Genomic DNA, 19,685 nt, shown 5'->3' with positions numbered 1-19,685 from the left:
CGAATGCTGATGTCGAGGAATTTTTATGGCACGAACCATCTGTATAAACGCGGATGTACAGGGGGTATAATGAGTAAATTTGGAAGAGTGCCAGTTGCTGTGCGGCTAGTATGAACATGTCTCTCTTAGATATAATCCCGTCAACCGATAACTCTATTTTAGGGTATGTTAACATCCAGGGAGGGTAACTAACATCCACTTTGCATAATTCAAATCTTGGTAATAATGCTTTATGTTCTCGAAACACATCGTGAATTTTACTTTTGTTTCTAACGGTGAGCGCGAGGTTTCATGGATGCTTCTCGTGTTGGATTAAGATGCGATAAATATGTCGGCATGTTTCAACCGTTCGTATGACTGGAAAGGGGGGGGGGAGGTGACGAGCTTCAGCAATTACTAAAGAACTCGAGGTAGCCTGCGGAACCCCAAGACACACTCGCAGCCCCCTTGCTAGTAAACGTTGAAGACGTTCTTCAGAAGTTTGCGATAAACCATGGAGAATAGGTGCCGAGTAAGCAATTTTTTTGTTTTATGAGTGCGTTATGAACTTGTAGTAGCGAAGAGATTGATCCCCCCCCCCCCCCCCCCCACGTTGTGCCTGCGAGTCGCCGAAGTATGTTTATTACTGCATTGGTCTGCTTTTCAATTGCGCGGATGTGTGAAGATCGTGTTCATGATTTCTTTGCCTTTAGTTAAAGTTAGATGTCAGAGAAAGCCATAGTGTTTTCGTCAAAAAGAAACATTAGTTTCCCTTTCCTTACACAGGGTGTCCCAACTATCATGCACCAACATTAAAAAATATGCAAACGCCACGTGCGTGCCTGAACAGAACCAACGTAATGTTTGCCGTCGCTTGGAGATACTCAGATTATTTTTTGCGTTCCGCCTAATTACACAATTAGCCTTAATTATTTAATCAACTTCTGAAATATTATATTTAGATTAAAAGTGCCCATGAGAAAATTGTACAGCAACATGAACAACTCCCAATGCAGGTTTCTGTTGCTCAATACATGCTACATAAAAGGGCTTTTCCAAAGGTGAAAGAAGCCCGCGAATACACGCAAAGTGCCTCGGCTAGTCGCGCATGAGCAACAAAAAGCTGTATCCGGTGTCTTTCGTGTTGCTCTACTTTCCCATTGACACTATTATCTAATATGTTAGTTGAGAAATTGATTGATTAATTAAGACTAATTATGTAATTAGGCGGGACGCAAAAATAATCTTTGTATCTCAAGGCGACGGCAAACAAGATTACCTTGGTTCTGTCCAGCTACGTGGCATTTGCATATTTTTAAATCTTGGTGCATGATAGTTGGGATACCCTGTATATGCGGCAAGTAAAACCCATCGTTGTTTTGGCATGTAAAATCCGAGAATTCAATTCCTGTATATGGGGCGACGGAACTTCTCGCGTACGATGCGTTCTTGAATCTATTGAACAAATACACCGGGAATACTCGCGTGAGTACACTTGCTAGTGCTGTTCAACAGGGGTCGAATTCACAAAGGTTCACAATCGTAAGAGCTGTTTGCCATTGACCAGCCACCTTTGCTAATGATATGTCCAGCATCAGGTTTGACTGGAAGATTTTTGTGACTACAGACCCCCAGGTAGGTATGTCTCAGGCGTAATCTTTCAAGATGCAAAAACGCTCGACAGTGCCTTTCCTGACAATGGCGGTGGATATAGAAGTGCATGTGCCACTTGGAAAAAGGGCAAAGCTGGGAACATGCAGACAATTAATTAGTGAATCTGCCCATCCATGCGAGCTATTAGATAATTAAACTGTAATTAGGAAGTCAGAACCAGATGACCTGCGAACGCACCCATGCAGTTAGGTACCAGGAAGCCGGATAGACACTTGATTGATGGACTTTTCGCTTGGTGGTCGACACGTAATATATTAACAGTAATGGAGCTCGCATAGCGAAAGTTAGGGCTGAATTTGAAGGGGTTGCATTTAAGCAAAGCGAAATAACTCAGGTGTATGCATTAGAAACGTTCGTAGGGTAAACGGGTGACATAAAAAGATTTGGTCGATTTAAAGGCACACTGATTGATTGATTCATTCTCGGGGCTTAACGTACCAAAGTAACTCTGGGGCCCCAAGAGACGCTCCCGTGTGCTTAGATTTAGGTGCACGTTAAAGAACCCCAGGTGGTCGAAATTTCCGGAGCCCTCCACTACGGCGTGCCTCATAATCAGAAAGTGGTTTTGGCACGTTAAACCCCATAATTTAATTTTTTAAGAGACGCTGTAGTGGAGGGCTTCAGAGTAATAGTGACCATATGTGTATTCTTCCTTGACGTGCCCCTAAATCTAGCTGCACGAGCAGCTCTGTAATTCGCACCGTCGAAATGACAGACAGGTGCTGAAGCCACCTTGAAGTTCCCTCGCCAGCTAATACTTCCATTACAGATTTTGGGAGCGTTTGCTCGGGTCTAGTTCACTGTTTATTGATAAAGAATTTCATTGCATTCTTATGGCACAATAGCTCAACCACGGAAGTTTCAAGAACTTTTTCTAGCGCACAAACGGCCCACAAAAAAAAATTTCAGAATGAATAAAATAAAACTGAAGTCTACTACGTCCCACTGGCCAACCAGTGCTGTGGTTTGGGAGCGATATACAAGGGAGCGACGCCTAGCTCTTAATTTTTTTTTTTTGCGCTAGTAAACTGTCATTTTGCGTCATATGAATGAAAATGAACGGAACTTATGGCTACACTTTAGAGCGGTATTTATCAAGCGCAGGTAGAGAGAGAGAGAAAGAGAACGAGAGAGAGAGATATGGGATGGAATATGCAAGGGGCTTAAGCGGAGGTGAAACTCCCCTCTGGGTAGCAATCCACAAAAAAGTTATTGCGCTAGAACTAGCAGTTCTCAAGAACAGATGCCAGCCAATCGTGATGTATGGCATAGAATTAACGAAGGCAGCCTGCCAATGGCAAACAGCACTCGCGACAAACAGAAAGCTTTTGTGAATTCAGCACATGGGCCTGCATTCCCAAAAAACCTCTTACGTCCGAAATTTGCGTAAGATATAATTTCAGCGAATGCAGTTGGCCAATGGTAATGGCAAACAACATTTATGAAATAAAAGCTTTGTGAATTCGGCCACTGGATTGCTAATAGTAGATTGGGGGAGGTGTGAGGGTAGACAGAGAGGCTTAATATTTTTATGAAGTTAAATTTCACAGCGGCAGGAGTTTTCAACACTAATTCAGCGTGTGCATGCTGCGCTGAGTTTTGTCGCGAAAACATTCAACTTCCCGTAAGTGCACCCGTCAGTCAGTTCTGGTGTGTCAAATCAGGAAGCAAATTATTTAGTTTTTTCATCCGACCAACTGATGCGACCAACTGACAGTGCGCAGTTCCGCGTCTAATCAATAACGGTGCGACTACGCCCGGCTGACATGAACCGGTGCGACTCGACTATGAGCTAAGGTCGACGCGGTAAAACAAAAAGCGGAGAGGTTGCGGATCGGATCTCGGCCGCAACTCCCGTACACATGGGCGTGTCCGCGCAGCGTCTTGTTAGTCAAACGCTGTGCGCCGTGCAGTAGGGCGGGTGCACGGTGTCACCACGACACATATGCACATGATCGGAGTTCAGTGTGCTGATGGGTCTCCCGTCGCGCCCCGCTCGAGAGGCGCGGTAGTTGAGAGGAAGAAGCCTCGGAATGCTGAACATGCATTACAACTAGTGCTGCGCGGACCACGCTGCGTGATCACCCGCTTAGTTGTCAGGGGGCTTTTGCTGAAGACTGCACATCCCGTGCTCGGACAGCGGCGACCCGCGCGAAAGTGGCAGGATGCTGCTTATGCCAGCCGAGACGCGGAAATAGTTGACCGCCGGTTGTTTACTGCTGTAACGACTGGGGAGAGTGGGGCGCGCGGCCGGCCGAGGGAGAAACGCGGTCAAAACTTCCGGCCTGCATCGGAGCGGCCGGTCTCAATAACGGCCGTCGCCGCTCACTTTCACCGCTCGTGCGCGCCGACACAGAAACACGAAAGAAGGAACGGAGCGCGTTTCCCCCGCCATGACCTACAGCAACGCGCGTGACGCAACCGGACGCCGGGCAGAAAATAAGTTCCCCCCTGGCAGTAGCGGCCGAGGGTGAACGCGAGGGTAGGGTGGCTAGCGAGGGTGCCCCACGCGAAGGAAAAGCAAAAAGCGGTCGCCCATTGGAGCCCGGTTACGTAGCGCCTGACGTAACTTCTGCCAGCGCGATCCCCTTCTTTCCGGCGCCACAACTTTCGCGGCTGTTTCTCTCTGCCGCCGGGGACGACGCGAAGAGCGCTACGCCGCCGATCACGCGCCGCCGGGCCGACGCCGAAGAGAGGCATACTCGTCGCTGCCATGTGGCCGCCCGGGCTGCCGCTGCGGCCCAGCTGCTCGTAGCAGGCGCAGCACCTCTCCGTAGTCATGAGTGTGGAGACCCAGGCGCTGTCACCGCTCTGCCGCCATGCAGCTGTGGATACATCCGCCCACAAGGTAACGTCGGCGCGCCCCGTTTCGCGCATCCTAATAGCCGCGGTGCGATATACGCCCGCCTCGGTGAGGGCGCCTTTTCGTCCGGATGTCTGCCGACGGCCGAAGCTGGCTGTCGGCATGCACGCCGCACAGGGGGCGAACGCACGCAGTCACGCTTTAAAAGAACTGCACCGCCTCGGAGCGATTGCTTTTCTCCATAACGCTACCGAGTATGTAGTGAATTGCGCTATTCTCTAGCGCACGCCGGTTTATATACAAGAAACCTCCTGTGGGGACATACCAGGCTGCGACAAGGCGACAGATAAGGTGCCAAAGCGTCTTACACACACATGGCAAGGTTTTGCTTGGCCCACATTTATGCCCTGAAGGCATGATTCACTGACTTGTACATGTCCGCGTCTTTCCAAGTGAGCACATTCTTAGTTTGCTTGCAACACAAAAGGGGAAGAAACACAAGCAGAGAATCAGCTTTGACGTTTTCAACGCTAAAAGCACAGCTACATTAAAGAAGCACACGTGGAATAGCAGAGAAGGACGCAGCCTTTGTCCAGTGTCTTTCTCAGCTTTCGTCTAAATCACCTTTTCCGCTGAAGCAGTGTTAATCCCAAATAATTCGCCCAGCTGTCCACCTCGCTAAAAAAACAAATGCGTGGTTCGAATCCGGTCACTTCATATGCATTATACGTCCATGGTCAATCTGGGCACGAGAACGTCATCTCAGTAAATACGAAACCAAAAACTCCATAAGAAAGTGAGAGAAAGGAAGTGCTAGAAAATGAAAGAATAGGAAAAGGGAAGTTTTCGATCTGGGTATAGGCCCTACAAAGGCGCATCTTTCTGTGCATTTCAACCTGTTGACAAGGTATTGATTATTCCACGCCCAGAACCAGTTTTACGAACTTCTTTTAGATATATAGACTCAATATCTTTACATCTCGTTTTCTTGAACGCTATTAAAGAGCTATATCGTTTGATCGGAGAAAAAATGCACTCATTCTAGCTAATTGGGATGCCTGTCTCGCGCTCGAGCAAGTTCTTTAGAAGTACGACATGGAAAACCTTGAATCGGGTCATCCACTTCACAGAAGGCGGACTTGCCTAATAACGCCAGAGAAGAAAAAGAGAATGTTTAAAACCTGTTACCTATGCAGTCAGATGTGTCTCGGTGAGAAACGAAATTGCCTATTTATCAGAGCGAAGAGATTCGTTTTCAGTTCTCTCTCTCTTCTTTTTTTCGGCGATGTTGGCTTTCGGGCGAAACACCTAGACAGTGTTCTATGCTCTTACATAGCATAACGCGTCCTGTCATCGCGTCTTCAGTCGTTCAATCATTCCTCGAAACGCTCTTCTGAGCGGATAACTTCTCGTTTCTTTCTTTTCATGTCGGATTGGCCTTTTGTTCCACTTTTATGGAAATTGTACATTGAGGTATTTACTTAAACGTGGCAACGACGTCCTCCCCCCTACCCCACTAATTTTTTCGTTTTACTTTTCATTTCACGCCTGGTAGATTAGCAGATTTGCGTTTACATAGGAAGGCTGATTTTTGGCCATTATCTGTAGGCTGATTTTTGCTGATAGCGGCTGGGGCAATTATGCCCTAGGAAATTCTCCGCATTTACAGCGTAGGCACATTCAGAGTGCGACATATGCGCATATATAACGCGATTTCGGCGAAATTTTTGTCCTGCTTAATGCAATCGCTAAGACTTAGAAAAGAATGGCCACGAAAATAAAAGATCTAAATTTAAGAAGGTGGTATGGCTTTGAATCTTGAAGTTATGCTAAACGCGAGCCGCGACGTGTTCGCTCCGTTCTTCGCAGCTTCATTTGTATTTATTTTCTTAGCTCGTTGCTTATTTAGTTTCTTTTTTAAATTAAAGTGTGCTTTACATTGCAATGTATACGGCGGCTTGGAAAACGAAAAGTTTATACATGTGTCAAATAATCAAGGCATGGGCGCTTGCTATGTGTTATATTTAATAATTAGTGTGTGCGGGCGATGCGATTAGTGTGTGCCGGGGGAGGGGGGTGAGGGGTGAGAGTGGCATAAAGCAGCAACGAGCGTGGTAGAGGCTTTGCCAAAAGAAACGAAGACATTGCGCACATAACCACGGCCGACTCCGGGACGCATAGTCGGCCTGCTGTTGCATCGGCATCGCTCGAAACCTCTGGAGAAGGAGGCCAACTGTGTTTTTTACTGCCAGAACTGTCCGGTATGAGGAGTCCTGCATATGGTGGACGACGCAGCCAGTACTCAGCACCACTTGTTTCGTGTTTTAGTTCTTTTTCTTTTTTAATGAAGGCTGTATGCACCTTGCAGACTATGGCATCACATTTGTACAATCTAATTATACACAGAGAAATATGTACTGTTGCCTTGGACACCGTTACACGGGCTTGAGTTATACATCAGCTGCTGTATAGTATGGATGATATTCGACTGCATGAATATACACAAAAAGAAGAAGAAAAAACATAACCGATGTCAGGGGTGCCGCCTAAGCTATACCGACGCAAGTAACAATTGATTATACAGAGGAGTGGTGATCTATATACACGAGTAATGTCCTCCTGGTTGTCCTGATAGTTGCAATAACATGTAGAGTGATGAGTGATGCAGAGCAATGCCATACAGAAGTGTGGCTTTCTCAGCTGGCACCAAGCGATAATAAATCAAATGACTCTTAAAATGGCCGCTCGTCAACTGTTCGCTAAGCGTGATATTTTAATGTGCACACCTAGGAGACAGAAGTAACAAGAAAGGAACAATACTATGGATCAACTACCCAGACGGTAAAGGACCAATACCGCGGCAAAAGCAGCGAAATTGCACTCTGAAAGCCAAGTGCGCGCACACACTGTCATCAAAAATACACAAATAAAGAAGAATCAGCGCAAAATTGCTGGGATGTATTGGTTTCTAGACCTTACTTTTGCCTTTAGGGCAAAAGTAAGCAGAGCAGAGTCTTGTGTGGTAGCTTCGCTGCTATACACGCGATCTTTCACGTAGCCCCACAAGAAGGAGGCCAGGGCCTCTATCTTGTACACGTTCGATTTCGCCTCGCGCGATTGTCCAGGCTGCGCCGATATCGCGGCCTAGGCCAATCTAGTCCAATCGCGTGAGGCGAAATCGAACGTTGGCTTTTCGAACGCGTACAAGATAGCGGCCAGCTGTATCATGTCCGGCGACCTTGCAGGCCAGGGTACAGGTTCGTGCCGGCCAATCCACTGTCCAGGAAAAAGCTTGTCGACCCACGCTCGAGACTGACTACTATTATGTGCGAGAGCACCATCGTGTTGAAACCAGACGTTCCGAAGGTGCGCAAGTTGAACGTTGCAACAGACGTCGTTCACGGAGCCCTCGAGCGTTGACGTAGCGTTGCTTCGTTAGTGCGTTGTCAAAAAAGATGGGTCCAATGATGCTGCCATCAAAAATACCGCACCCCAATTAAACGACCACTGCTATTGGTGTCGTGTTTCTGCCAGCTAGTGGGGATTCCTGTCACTCCAGTAGTGCGCGTTGTGAAGACTAACTTGTGCGCTTCTGGAGAAATTAGCCTCATCCGTCCAAAGCACACGAATGAGAAAATCCGGTGTTTCTTCACATTTCGTGAAAATCTAATTGACAAAGTCAAGTCTATTTTCAAAATCTGGGTCTTCAAGTTTTTGATGAAGATGTACATGGTACGGGTGCATGTGACTTCTTTTTTTTCAATCCTCCACACTGATGACCTTGAGGTTCCGGCCTCCGCACTGGCGTCGCGCACACTACCGTGAGGGTTAGCAGCAAAGACCGCTCAAACCGCTTCTGTTTCCGCTTCTTGAGCTGCCGTCGCAGTCCTGAGTCGTTTTCTTGTGAAGCTACCCTTCTCGCAAAGGACTTTGTACGTTCTAAGTATCGTTGATGGATACTCGTTACTAACGGATACTCCCGTTATTGTCTACGCACTGACACGTCAGCCAAAAATGATTTACGTAATCGACAACAGCATATGCTGGCCGCACAGATCCGCCAAAACGCATTAGATGGACATATAGCCTGCACAATGTTTGTTTCTAATGCTAAAGGGAACAAAAGGTACATACCTTCCGGGCGCGCCTATCTACAGAAAAAGATGAGTGCGCAAAATTAGTCTCAAGTGCGCCGTCACGTTCCCGGCTTCGAAATCCCCCCCCCCCCTACGGCTCCGCTGCGCTTATCAATGCGTCACACTGTAAAATAATTTACACCATAAAACGTGAAAAAGGGTGTAAATGTGTCTATAACTCACACCCTTAGGGTGTCCGTTATATGGATAACACCTTAAGGGTGTGAGTTAGACACATTTACACCCTTTTTCACTTTTTAGGGTGTAAATTATTTTACAGTGCAGCGGCGTGTTCTTATGATTCCGCGACCATCACATAGCATGAAGCCCTGTATCGAGCTGCAGCCCGCTAGTAAAGCCGGGTATCCGTGGCTATTCGCTTGGGAGCGCTTCAGTAGCGGCGCACGAGCACTTATCTATCTCGTATTTTGGATGTTTCGCGCGCTTTTGTTTATCCGCGGAAATGCCAATGAGGCACAGCTGAGCACAAACAAATGCTTGATTCGGAGGTTATTTGAGGTGCCCTAGAACTTTGTAATTGATATGTTTTAGATTCATGCAATAATTAAGAAGTTCACTAATTAAAAGCAATTAATTAATTAATGTTTCGTGATGAAAAATATACTGGCTGTAAGTAAACACGACTACAGCGCCTATGCAGTCGGTACGATTTCTCTTGAGCTCTTGAGTTTTTTTTTTTTTTAATCTTGGTCGTAGTTAACTGGGACACCCGGTATATGCATCGGCATCTGCGTGCACAAATACGTGTAAGTACACCATTTACGAGTCTTATCTAACTGCTATAAACCAGAAGGCTACAAACTTTGTCCACGTGATTGCAGTCCGCATCGATAATTAATCATAAACTTCGAATAGCCGTTCATGCCACAATGCAGGTGAATGCCCCCTAAATGTTGCTTGGTCGCGTTCACGTGCGCATCAGAGCTGGCATTCCCAGAAATAAACTGGATATGTGCTGAACTTTACAGTTCATCGAGGGAGCGCTTCGCCTGACTTGAATGTTCATTTGCGCCATGTCATTTTATTTTTCTCGGGTTTTCCTCTTACTGACCCTCGTTTTCTAATCTCCGCAATATCCTCTTTCATCGAATGCGCTTTTCTGGCAAGATCGGCGTCGCTATTCCTATCGTGCATGCTGACAGTCAAGAACAAAGTTTCACATAGCACCGAGAAAAGGTGAATTTATTTGTCACATTAATATTTGTGTTCTGTTTTACTTTTTGGCACTGTAACTGTTGATTCAAGTACAATTTATGATGTTGTGTAACGAAGAAGTCTGCGTCCGTATGCACAAGGAAGTATTGACGCTAGAACTGGTCGCAAGAACATGTATCGAACAGGGGCCGACATCACAATCCTCTTCGTTCGCAAGGGCTATATACCATTGGTCGGTCGCCTTCGCTAATATATGTCCAGCATCAGGATTGGCTGGAATTTGCTCTCACGAACAATACCAGCGTAAGAACTTTTTGTGAATACGGACCCTGGGGCCCGATTCACTAAGCATTTCTTTAGGAAGCACTGTTTGCCATTAGCCGGCCGTCTTCAATAATAGTATGTGTTGCATCCGGATCGGCTGAAACTCTTTCTTACGAACAATTCTAGCGTAAGAATGTCTGAATCGGGGCCCCGGTTATTAACGAGGGTGTCCGTCCAACGCAGCTCTTGCGAACAAAAAGCTTTGTGAATTTGACCCCTGTTCTTTCCCCATCCTTTAATGAACAAGGTTTTCTTTAAAAAGAAAAGAAAAAAGAAAAAGAATGTATGGTGTATATGTACATCTACTAAAAACATTAAGCCTAGAGAATTTCTTGGGACCGTGGCCAACAAAATCCATGCAAAAGTGCATCCCACTCGCACGTGAGCATGCTTATGAGGTTGGCTTCGAGGTCTCTAGACTAGCGGTGCAAGAGAGGGAACATAAAGTACTCGTAAATTTGAGCAAACTATCATCGTGGCGTCGTTATACGTTCGATTTGGCTCATCTTTCTATTGCGCGCAGCATGCGCTAATGCCCCCCCCCCCCAGAAATCTGAATCCTGCACAACACATGTCCTTTGTGTGTGCGTGCGTGCGTGTGCGTGCGTGCGTGCGTGCGTGTGTGTGTGTGTGCGTGCGTGCGTGCGTGCGTGCGTGTGTGTGTGTGTGTGTGCGTGTGTGTGTGTGTGTGTGTGTGTGTGTGTGTGTGTGTGTGTGTGTGTGTGTGTGTGTGTGTGTGTGTGTGTGTGTGTGTGTGTGTGTGTGTGTGTGTGTGTGTGTGTGTGTGTGTGTGTCAACAACGATGCGGCATAAATGCTGTATTCTCTGTTCTACATGCCTCTTGCGGATGCGATGCCGGTTAAACAGAAAACCAATGATGCAGTTCCAGTGAATCCCCTTTTCGCACACGCAAGGCGCATTCCTTCCGATCTGACGCCGTGTTTACATCTCAATATATCCCACACATAGTGCACCTGCAGTCACTACGTGTTACGTATACCTATGTGTAGCTTAAAGCACAATACTTGAAGCAAATTTGGTGAATGATCGGTGCTGTTTTTCTAAATTGTTGAAATAAACTTCATGCAGATGCGGTATCGTGGAGTGCATGCGATAATGCAGTCTGCGCATAAGATCAGCTTCATTCTTATTAAGTTGGAGTAGGTGCTCTTCACTGTCCTATCCGATCAATTATCTGCATGAATCAGCTCATCGTCGAGAATAAATGTCACTTGCGTCGCACTATGGCTTAGACGTCAACACACAAAACAGTCGTCCCTGGTGAGACAAAATATACTTGACACGTAAGCGGCCGTACTGAACGGTATTAGGGGATGTCTATGAAAAGGAAAACACGACGACATTGATGCGGAGGTTTTCTATCTGTGAAAACCTCGTTTCGCTCAAGCGTGTCTTTGCGTAGCAGTCGAGGCCTTCGCGCAACGCATTTGGACAGGGGAAACAAAACTCGGTGATTAGGACAAACCACGCAAGACTGAAAGACCTTCGGTCGCATCTTCTTCTCTCTACTAATAACGGTAATTGTTGCGTTCAATGGAGATAATTTTGGTCGCCGTCGCATATCGCGAGGCCACATCAGTGGGTCGCACCGGGGCATTAAGGTGCGGATGCTCGCACATATCCAACCCGTTCGTGGTATTTTGCTGACTTTCACGGCTTTGGGATGCACGGCGCTGCCTTGTCGCTACTAAGATCCGGCGTTTTTAAATCGATTAAGGAGAAAGCGTCTGTGCAGGATCAAAGACGTCCGAGGCCGGAAATATTCAAATAATGGTCGTTTTCCAAGCGAAAATGTCGCCGTTTACCGAATTTTCCTTCACTCGAGTTGTGCGTGAAGAAACGAGGCGGAAATGACCTTTGTGGTGGATGCACCCCAGGTGCATAAAACGTCCTCTACTTCCGCAGTAAAACAGAGCTTGACGTGGCCAGGGAGGAGGCGAGGGGGAGAGGCGACTTATTGTGCACCGCCGCCAGGAATGGGACTGCAGGCGGACTCATCCAGGGAGGACGCACGAGAAAGGGTCGTCTGCACGCGGGTTGATCCACGAGAGAAAGAGCAGGAAAGGCGGCCTCCTTGCCTGCAACCGACTTTAAAGGCGACGACAACCAGTGCGACTGGCTGTCGTGATACGTTTGTCCACACATTGAACAACGGTGGAACAAAGACGCCACACAGCTCAGTTGTCTGTCATTTGATACATACCAAATGGGAGGGGGGGGGGGCGGTGCTGCTTCCAACTGCTCCACCGTGACATTTGACAGAAAAAAAAAAAGAAAAGAGGGAAAACGGGAAGGTGGGAGGGGTATAGCACAGGTGCTCTGAACGCGGCACAAAGGAAATAAATAATATGAATGCGAATTAAAGTAATGGGAAACGGAGGGAAATAATATTCTTATGGCTCTTGTGGGAAGGGAGATGCGATTAACTTGACAAGGAAAGATTTCATTGAAAATGTTTACCGTTTTCTTATATTTTTTACCATGTTAGTTCTTACGTCAATTTCTTCACGTTCTCACATATTTCAATGTTTAGGATACCGAACCTAGGAATCGTAGGTGACAGATGGCTGGATTTTCCTGGAGGGTATGAACCATGCAACCGGATGTCGGTGCTCCCACTTGCTATGCCTACGATCCCTTTCTTAAAATACTGCTTCTGACGTCCCTGCAAGCGCCTCGCCAGCTGAGAGGAGTGAACCACTTTCTGGACAAACACTTGAGGTGTTGGCGGCTCCCGCTGTGTTGCTCGTGCGTAGGCCAGTAGGCCCAAATGCGACGTGCTTAAGCACAACAAATAGACCCGTATCGAAGCCTGTTCCTTTCGAATAAGTGAAAATTTCTCCGCTATTTGCTCCAGAAGCTGTTGCCCGCCGCCATGCTGTTGTGGCCTTCTGCAGCTGAGCACGAAGTTGCCCGTTTAATTGGCCGCTGCATCTCGAGAAATGCAGGCGTGCCGAGTTTACATAATACAGTAAAAAAAATATTTTAAAAAATTGCGCCGTCAACAAGCTTCAATTCTTCTACTACGACGTTTCTCATAAGCTGAGGCGTAGCTTTAGGACTTTAAAGTTTAATGAAACTTAATGAAATATAGTTACGTTTGTGGATACATTACCACTCGTTCGCTCGTGTGTGTGTCGCTTCATATTTAGCCCCTCATTCAAAGCTTGCAGTCGAGTAAACATCTCCAGTTTCCATTGCCGGCATCTTTCTCTCGCTGTGGGACGTTAAAACTGAATCAGTCACTCGAAGTTCAGCTGTCACAGCGAACCAAGACTGCTTGCAAATGATAAGCGAAATGCCAAGCCTCGTGCATCTTCAAATGCCAGGTGTGTGGGCCACCAAGAGCTGCCGCCGGCAGCGGCGCCTCCGGCCGAGACCGAATGCGCTTCGGTGACCGTATTCTCAGCGTGAACGCGCCATCGCTATTCCGCGGCGGAAAGGGAAAGGAGAGCGGAGGGCGACGGGTGCGAGGAGCTATCTTGAAACGGGCGCGGAAAGCCAGCGGCGCGTGCCGCTTCCGTCGGACGCGTCTCACCACCGCGGCGGTCGGCGCAAAAATGCGGCTCTCAGCCGTGTACGCGCCTCTGGAAAAGCTTTTGTAGAAACGACTGTGCATGCCACAGCGTCGCAGCCTACGTGCAGTATACCTACCGGTGTAGTACATTAACATTGTTGTCCCAGCAAGAACATTAAAAAAAAAAAAATTGGGTTTTACGTGCCAGAACCACGATCTGATTATGAGCACGCCGTAGTGGAAGACTCCGTAAATTTGGACCACCTGGGGTTCTTTAACGTGCGCCTAAATCTAAGTACACGGGTGTTTTCGCACTTCGCCCCTATCGAAATGCGGCCGCCGTGGCCGAGGTTCGATCCCGCGACCTCGTGCTTAGCAGCCCAACACCACAGCCACTAAGCAACCACGGCGCGTCCCAGCAAGAACATATCACTGCCGTTGCAACTCGTCGTGCCGCAATGTTTAAGTGGAGCGCAAGTCTACAAGCACTTTACTGGGTTAGCGATTTACAGGCCGAATTCACAAAGCTTTTTACTCGTAAGTGTTCTCTGTCATTGGCCGGTCATCTTGGCTAATAATATATCCAGCATAAGGATTTGCTGCAATTTGATCTTACGAAAAATTCTAGCATGAGAGTTGCTTGTGCATACAGCTAGGCTCCTGCTTTTCTGCGCAGATTCTTTCTTATTGTTATTCGGTAAACATTAGCTGGAAAATAATGCCTAGAACAGCTGACCTTACAATAGACCAGGACAGGTGTTGCTGCTACAGCGGAATTCGCAAAAGCGCCATGTAGCATTCCCTACGACTTGGGGAAGCATACAGTCGAAAACAGCGGGGATCGATCAGTGGGATGTAGGGATCACAAAGCTGTTCGTTCGTGAGAAATGCCTGCAATTGGCCGGAGCCATACAGTTCGCTGTCCCGGTTGGCTGTCCTTACGATCAGTTTTGCGTGTAATACGAAAGTATTTGCGCATTCACGCCGGGGACCGAATTCGAAAAGTCTCTAGGTGTAGATTCAGGAAGCAGTTCGTATGAAAACAGCAGCGAGCCAATTGTGACATCGAACAGGGTAGGGAAGGCGCAAGCCGCTCATGAAACAGTTGTTGCGAATAAAACATTCGCGAATCCGGTGTCAAGTTTTGACACGTTTGCTCGAACGACTTCTCGGATTCAACGGGCCGATATTAAGCCCTGTTGCGGCTGAGGGTGGCGTTAAGGCAAGGAATCCACCAAGCCCATCGACGAATACGCCCGGTAGTAGGAATGAAGGAAAAGGGGTTTATTGGCTTAGTTACACGGCTCCAGTTACGGAAGCCCACTCCATGCAGGAGCAAGTTAAACGTCCGAGTTCACATCAGGACCCTCCGTCCTACTGCTCGAAAAGTCTCCACCTTTAATACCGTCGTCTTCCCTAGGCGAGTCGACTAGGGAATCTGAAGACTTTCTAGCAGCAAATCACAATCGTCGAATCCGTTGCGATATCAAGCCCATGCATACTATCGCAACGTTGAGCACTAACCCCGCCTCCGAAGCCCGATGGTATGGAATATACGGCAGATAACCAACCTTCGAATTCAAGGTTCGTTGTTCGGTGGCATTTGATTTGTCCTCCCCCTCCTCATCATTAGTTCAGGCTGTCGGGTAATGGTGGGGATAGTGGCCTTTTGTGGACCGTCAAGAGTCGGTGTCCACGCTGAGTTGACGTCTGCATAGGCGCTGACAGATGGGTGGGGGTTTGGTCCGTGGCAAACGTCTAATTAACTGCGAATCCAAGGTTGCTGTCCTTGTTCGGTAGTATTTGATGGTGGCCCCCTTCATCATTAGTTCAGGCTGTCATGTAGTGATGGGGATTGTGGCCTTTTTTTGGACCCGTGAACAGTCGGTGTCCACGCTACGTTGACGTCTGGATAGGCGCTGATGGATGGGTGGGTGTTTGCCCCGTGGAAAACGTCTAATTAACGCCTTTGTGGTGTTTAGACGTAACATCACACAGAAAATAGATCGACATCGCTAATCCTGCCCGTTTTCTGCGACGCGAAAGGAAGAAAAACGTTACCAGAGTCCTTCTATTGAGGCTGCTTAACGACTGTTACCTCACACGTAAGCTGGCTCGCAGATCAATTTTTCAGTTGATTTCTGAAAAGTGGGCCGGCTTGTACCCGTGCGCTACAGGTCGGCGCAGTTTGTCTCCGCCACCTGCTTACAATGGTGAGCATTGTTTTTCTCCTATCCTTTAGCTACACTTGACTAACTTCGCGTTCTCCAGCGGGAAGTCTATAGAGGGCAGCAATTACCGGGCCGTCGCCGCGCACGGCTTTTCGCGTAGCAACCCCATCGATTCTCGGAAATTTAATCTAAACTTTAAAGAGCGGCACTGCGACCGCACTTCCAACGTCAATCGATGAGACGCCCTCAGCATCGCGCCCGTGGTTCGCCCCTTCGGCGGGAAGCGACTCACCGCGACGAGCGCCGCGAGTTCGGCACGCATCCGGCGAAGAGTTTTGATCCGCGTAGGCGGTCTGCGGCCGTGCCGCGGGGCCTCTATTTCGGTCTCGCGGCCTTGGGCCCGCAAAATAGCAGCGCCCAGTTTCGGGCCTGTGCACCGCGCGAGCCTGCTCGAGGAGTTCGGTCTCATCGTCACCGCGCGCATGCTGCCGCCGGCGACGGCGACAGCTCTGCTTCTCATCAGGGTGCGCAGCGCGACGTTCCAGAGGCCATCCTTCTTTGAGTATTGTGTATCACTGCCTGCGACGCATACCTCGGAGCAAACGTAGCATTTTCCAGAGGGCGGTCACAAGAGACGGGCGCATCGTCAAGCGTACCCTCAAAGATGTCTATTCGTCCGTGTCCGGAAAATGTGTAAACTATAAAACAATATCGAAGTGTTACCGGGGATTTGAGCGAACGCGCGCCTGCTGCGAAAGCAAGCCGGGGCCTGGGACTGCTCGGACGGGCGCCGACGCTGCCTTAGCGACGCAAATCGGACTTATTTGCTAATCTATGCTTTCAGCAACAGAGAGGAAAAGTAACTGCTTAATTTACAAAGTCTTTCTGTCTGTTATTAATTTCATGCTAAGCATTTAGTAGCGTGAAAAACTCGTAATGTTGACCGGGGTATTCAGACCTACCCAGCGCAATCTGCGATCTGTTATTCTGGGCCCGTATTCTGAAACGTTCGGCCTTCCGCGAAACTATCGCCTTGGCCACGCCTCCGCCAACGGCGCGCCTTGATTGGCTGTTTTAACAAAACCGGAAAATAAGCAGTGCCTTCTACTAGTTTCGGCGTACGTCATTTTAACGTCGTGGTGTCGATGGGTGCTCTCGCCATAAATTGAATAAAAGAACACGTCCTCTGGCGTCTTTTGGCGTTCGGTTGGTGGTGGAGTGTACTAGAGATAAGATAGGTGGTAGCTTATAGTAGTCTTCTTGGTGGCGACCTACACGCGTTTTTTCGCGGCGATATTTGTTGATTCATTTAAAATAAAACATCTCACACTTCCTTATTCAATTTATTTTACCTAGGGAGGCCGTAACCAACCGTAGTCAGTGCGCGCAGAACCCGTACTGCGGCCACTACACTCGAAAACAACACACCCGAGCCGCTCTGCACTCGCACGGTGCGCTCTCTCATGCGATGGGAAGCGTTCGACTGCGCGTGTTCGTAGTGCATGTTGACGTCACGGTTAAGCAGTCGCTTGATTTATTGAACGTGAGTTTCGCGGCGGCGAAACTTTCGCGGAAGGCGAACGTTTCAGAATACGGACCAGGCAGGATGGCAATTTTATAGTGCTTTTATTTTTACGTGCCATTTTTTAAGATGCTGTACTGTAACACTATATACAGTACTTAAATAATACAGGACTGTAAGCACTGGTTTCTACGTATACGGTACACAAAATTCTATCCTTATGAGAACGCATATGTGCTCACTGTTTTAAATCGTGTGCTTCAAATGACGGCGTTAAAATGGCGGTACTCGGCGCTTTCACCGTCCCGTGATGTTGCGGCCTTGCTATGCTTGTTGCTATAGTAACTTGGTATGATCACATAATTGAGCGTTTCGCGTACTGTGTGATTTGCTGGTCGTTTTATGAAAAAATACGAAGGGTACTTTGCGAAGTTAATTCTTACTTAGGCAGCTAGCTTGTCGACATAGTTACTTTATATAGTTCCCTTTTTTGGCTCCACGTTACTAAGATCTTGGCAGCACACGTGACAGAAAGTGACTATTATTACGTCAGTAACTGCTTCCGGGACCTATGTCAGATTATATACGGCAAAGTGGTCGAAGCACCTTCAAGTCACACACGCTGCATGCTACTTCAGTCACGAATATGTACAAAAACAACAAGAAAAAAGCACCCCTTACAATTTTGTTTGTCACGACTCATGAGCAAGTGCGGCAATATCAGAAGCGACGTTGAAAAGCAGATAATAAGACCCAGAGCTGATGTGCCAAGTAAATGTGCTGACGAGAGGAGATAGCGAAAAATAAGATGGAAAAGAAAAAAAAGCAAAAAAAAAAGAAATCTACACCTTCGCTCACGTTGCGGCAACATCGAAAGCAGTGTCTGGCAAATACATTCGCATACTGTTTGGCTCAGAAGAGGAGGCGCCACTCATAGAATAGACAAATGTCATATCTTTGGGATGGAAACTTTGTGGTTAAATACTTTGTGGTAAAATTCATACATTAGGGTAAAAGGACGCACCAATGCCCGGCGACACAAATGTGTAAAAGGGTGGGAGGAGCCTGAGGAATAGAGGATTTGTCCGAGTTCGTGTAGATTCATGCCTGGATCAGGGAGACAAGCCCATAAGAGAAGAATGAAGGCGCCTGTCTGCTGCATTTTCTTTTCTCTGTTCCCACCTTGTGAAGTGTTGCAACCCTCGAGAGATGAATTATAATTTAGTAATCGGTCATTTCGGGGAGGTCATTGCTCGCCAGTTATCGTGTCTGTGCTTGATAGGGGAGCACGAGTTGAAAAACTGACGGCACTAAAAAAAAAAAAAAAAACTGTCAAGGGCTTCCCCAGTCCCTTCTTTGCGGTTATTCCAATAAGCCTCACAAATACAACTATGCACTTATCGTCGGTCCCATTGCCAGCAGCTTCGGTCGGTGGATCGGCCTTAGAGGGCTGCCAAAATATTTCGCGAGATGGACGTTGGGGTGCTCCGAGAGACCAGAGCTAACAGACCTCTGTCCTGGAAAAGAAAATGAAATGTATTTCAGTTTATGCCATGAACGGTAAGAACTGGTTACTAGCTTCACGACCCGTTCATGACTTGTTCAGTCTGTGTTCTGAATCAAAAACGCTCATTATGGCCACGCGGACCACGGTTAACACAACACGGTCGTCAATGCCTGGTGTGAGCACGAGGTCTCGAGTGTGATTCGTTGCCCTGGTAGCTGCATTCCGATGGAGGCTGAATGCTAAAAAATACTCATGTACCGTGCTCTTGATTAACGTGCATTGAGTGCACGTTAAATTAATCCTAGGTCCCCCGCTACGGCGTGGGGATAACGATGTCGTGGTTTTGGCACGTAAAACCCCAGAACTGAATTTAATTCAACAACTTAAATAAAGTTAGCAGAACGTGCCAATGTCAACGTCGAGCTTTCAAGCCATGAAACGTGGCTAAGCTGTGCAAAATTTGCTATTCAGTCACCGATGTAAGCTCAGGCTGTGACATAGGGCACAGATTCGACAAGTCACCAACGTCCGATTTCTGGGCGTTACATTAGACCACAGGCTACACTGGCGCCGCGGTGTTGAGCACGTTGTGGCGTCATCGTCACCCAGACTACATGTGCTCAAGCGAGTCGCTGGCATACGCTGGGGCAACCACCCGACGTCGATGCTACGGCTACATACAGCGTTGATTACCAGTCGAATCCTGTATCAGCTACCTCTGATGTCACCCTCAGACAGCCAATACGAGCGCTTAGAAGCCATCCACAGAAAAGGTATCCGACTTTGCCTTGGAGTCCCTCAGACAGCGTCAAACAAGAAAGTGCTCTACGAGGCTGAGTCACGCCCTCTACGACT

The 19,685-nt window shown here is 47.8% G+C and overlaps 1 protein-coding gene across 2 annotated transcripts in view; it reads left to right on the top strand.

Annotated features, from left to right (window-relative positions):
- The first annotated feature begins 4,273 nt into the window (after nucleotides 1-4,273).
- LOC142588422 (E3 ubiquitin-protein ligase MARCHF8-like) overlaps nucleotides 4,274-19,685 on the top strand; it is a 256,600-nt gene continuing 241,188 nt past the window's right edge. Inside the window, exon 1 of one of the 2 annotated variants that reach the window (XM_075700155.1) lies at nucleotides 4,274-4,501. In XM_075700155.1, the coding sequence (XP_075556270.1) occupies nucleotides 4,433-4,501 (69 nt within the window). In that variant the 5' untranslated portion in view covers nucleotides 4,274-4,432. The remainder of the gene's footprint in view (nucleotides 4,502-19,685) is intronic. The other variant, XM_075700125.1, reaches the window with a different exon arrangement.

This window comes from Dermacentor variabilis, chromosome 1 (genome assembly GCF_050947875.1).
Source record: "Dermacentor variabilis isolate Ectoservices chromosome 1, ASM5094787v1, whole genome shotgun sequence".
NCBI classification, from domain to species: domain Eukaryota; kingdom Metazoa; phylum Arthropoda; class Arachnida; order Ixodida; family Ixodidae; genus Dermacentor; species Dermacentor variabilis.
This window is presented reverse-complemented; position numbering and strand designations above follow the sequence as displayed.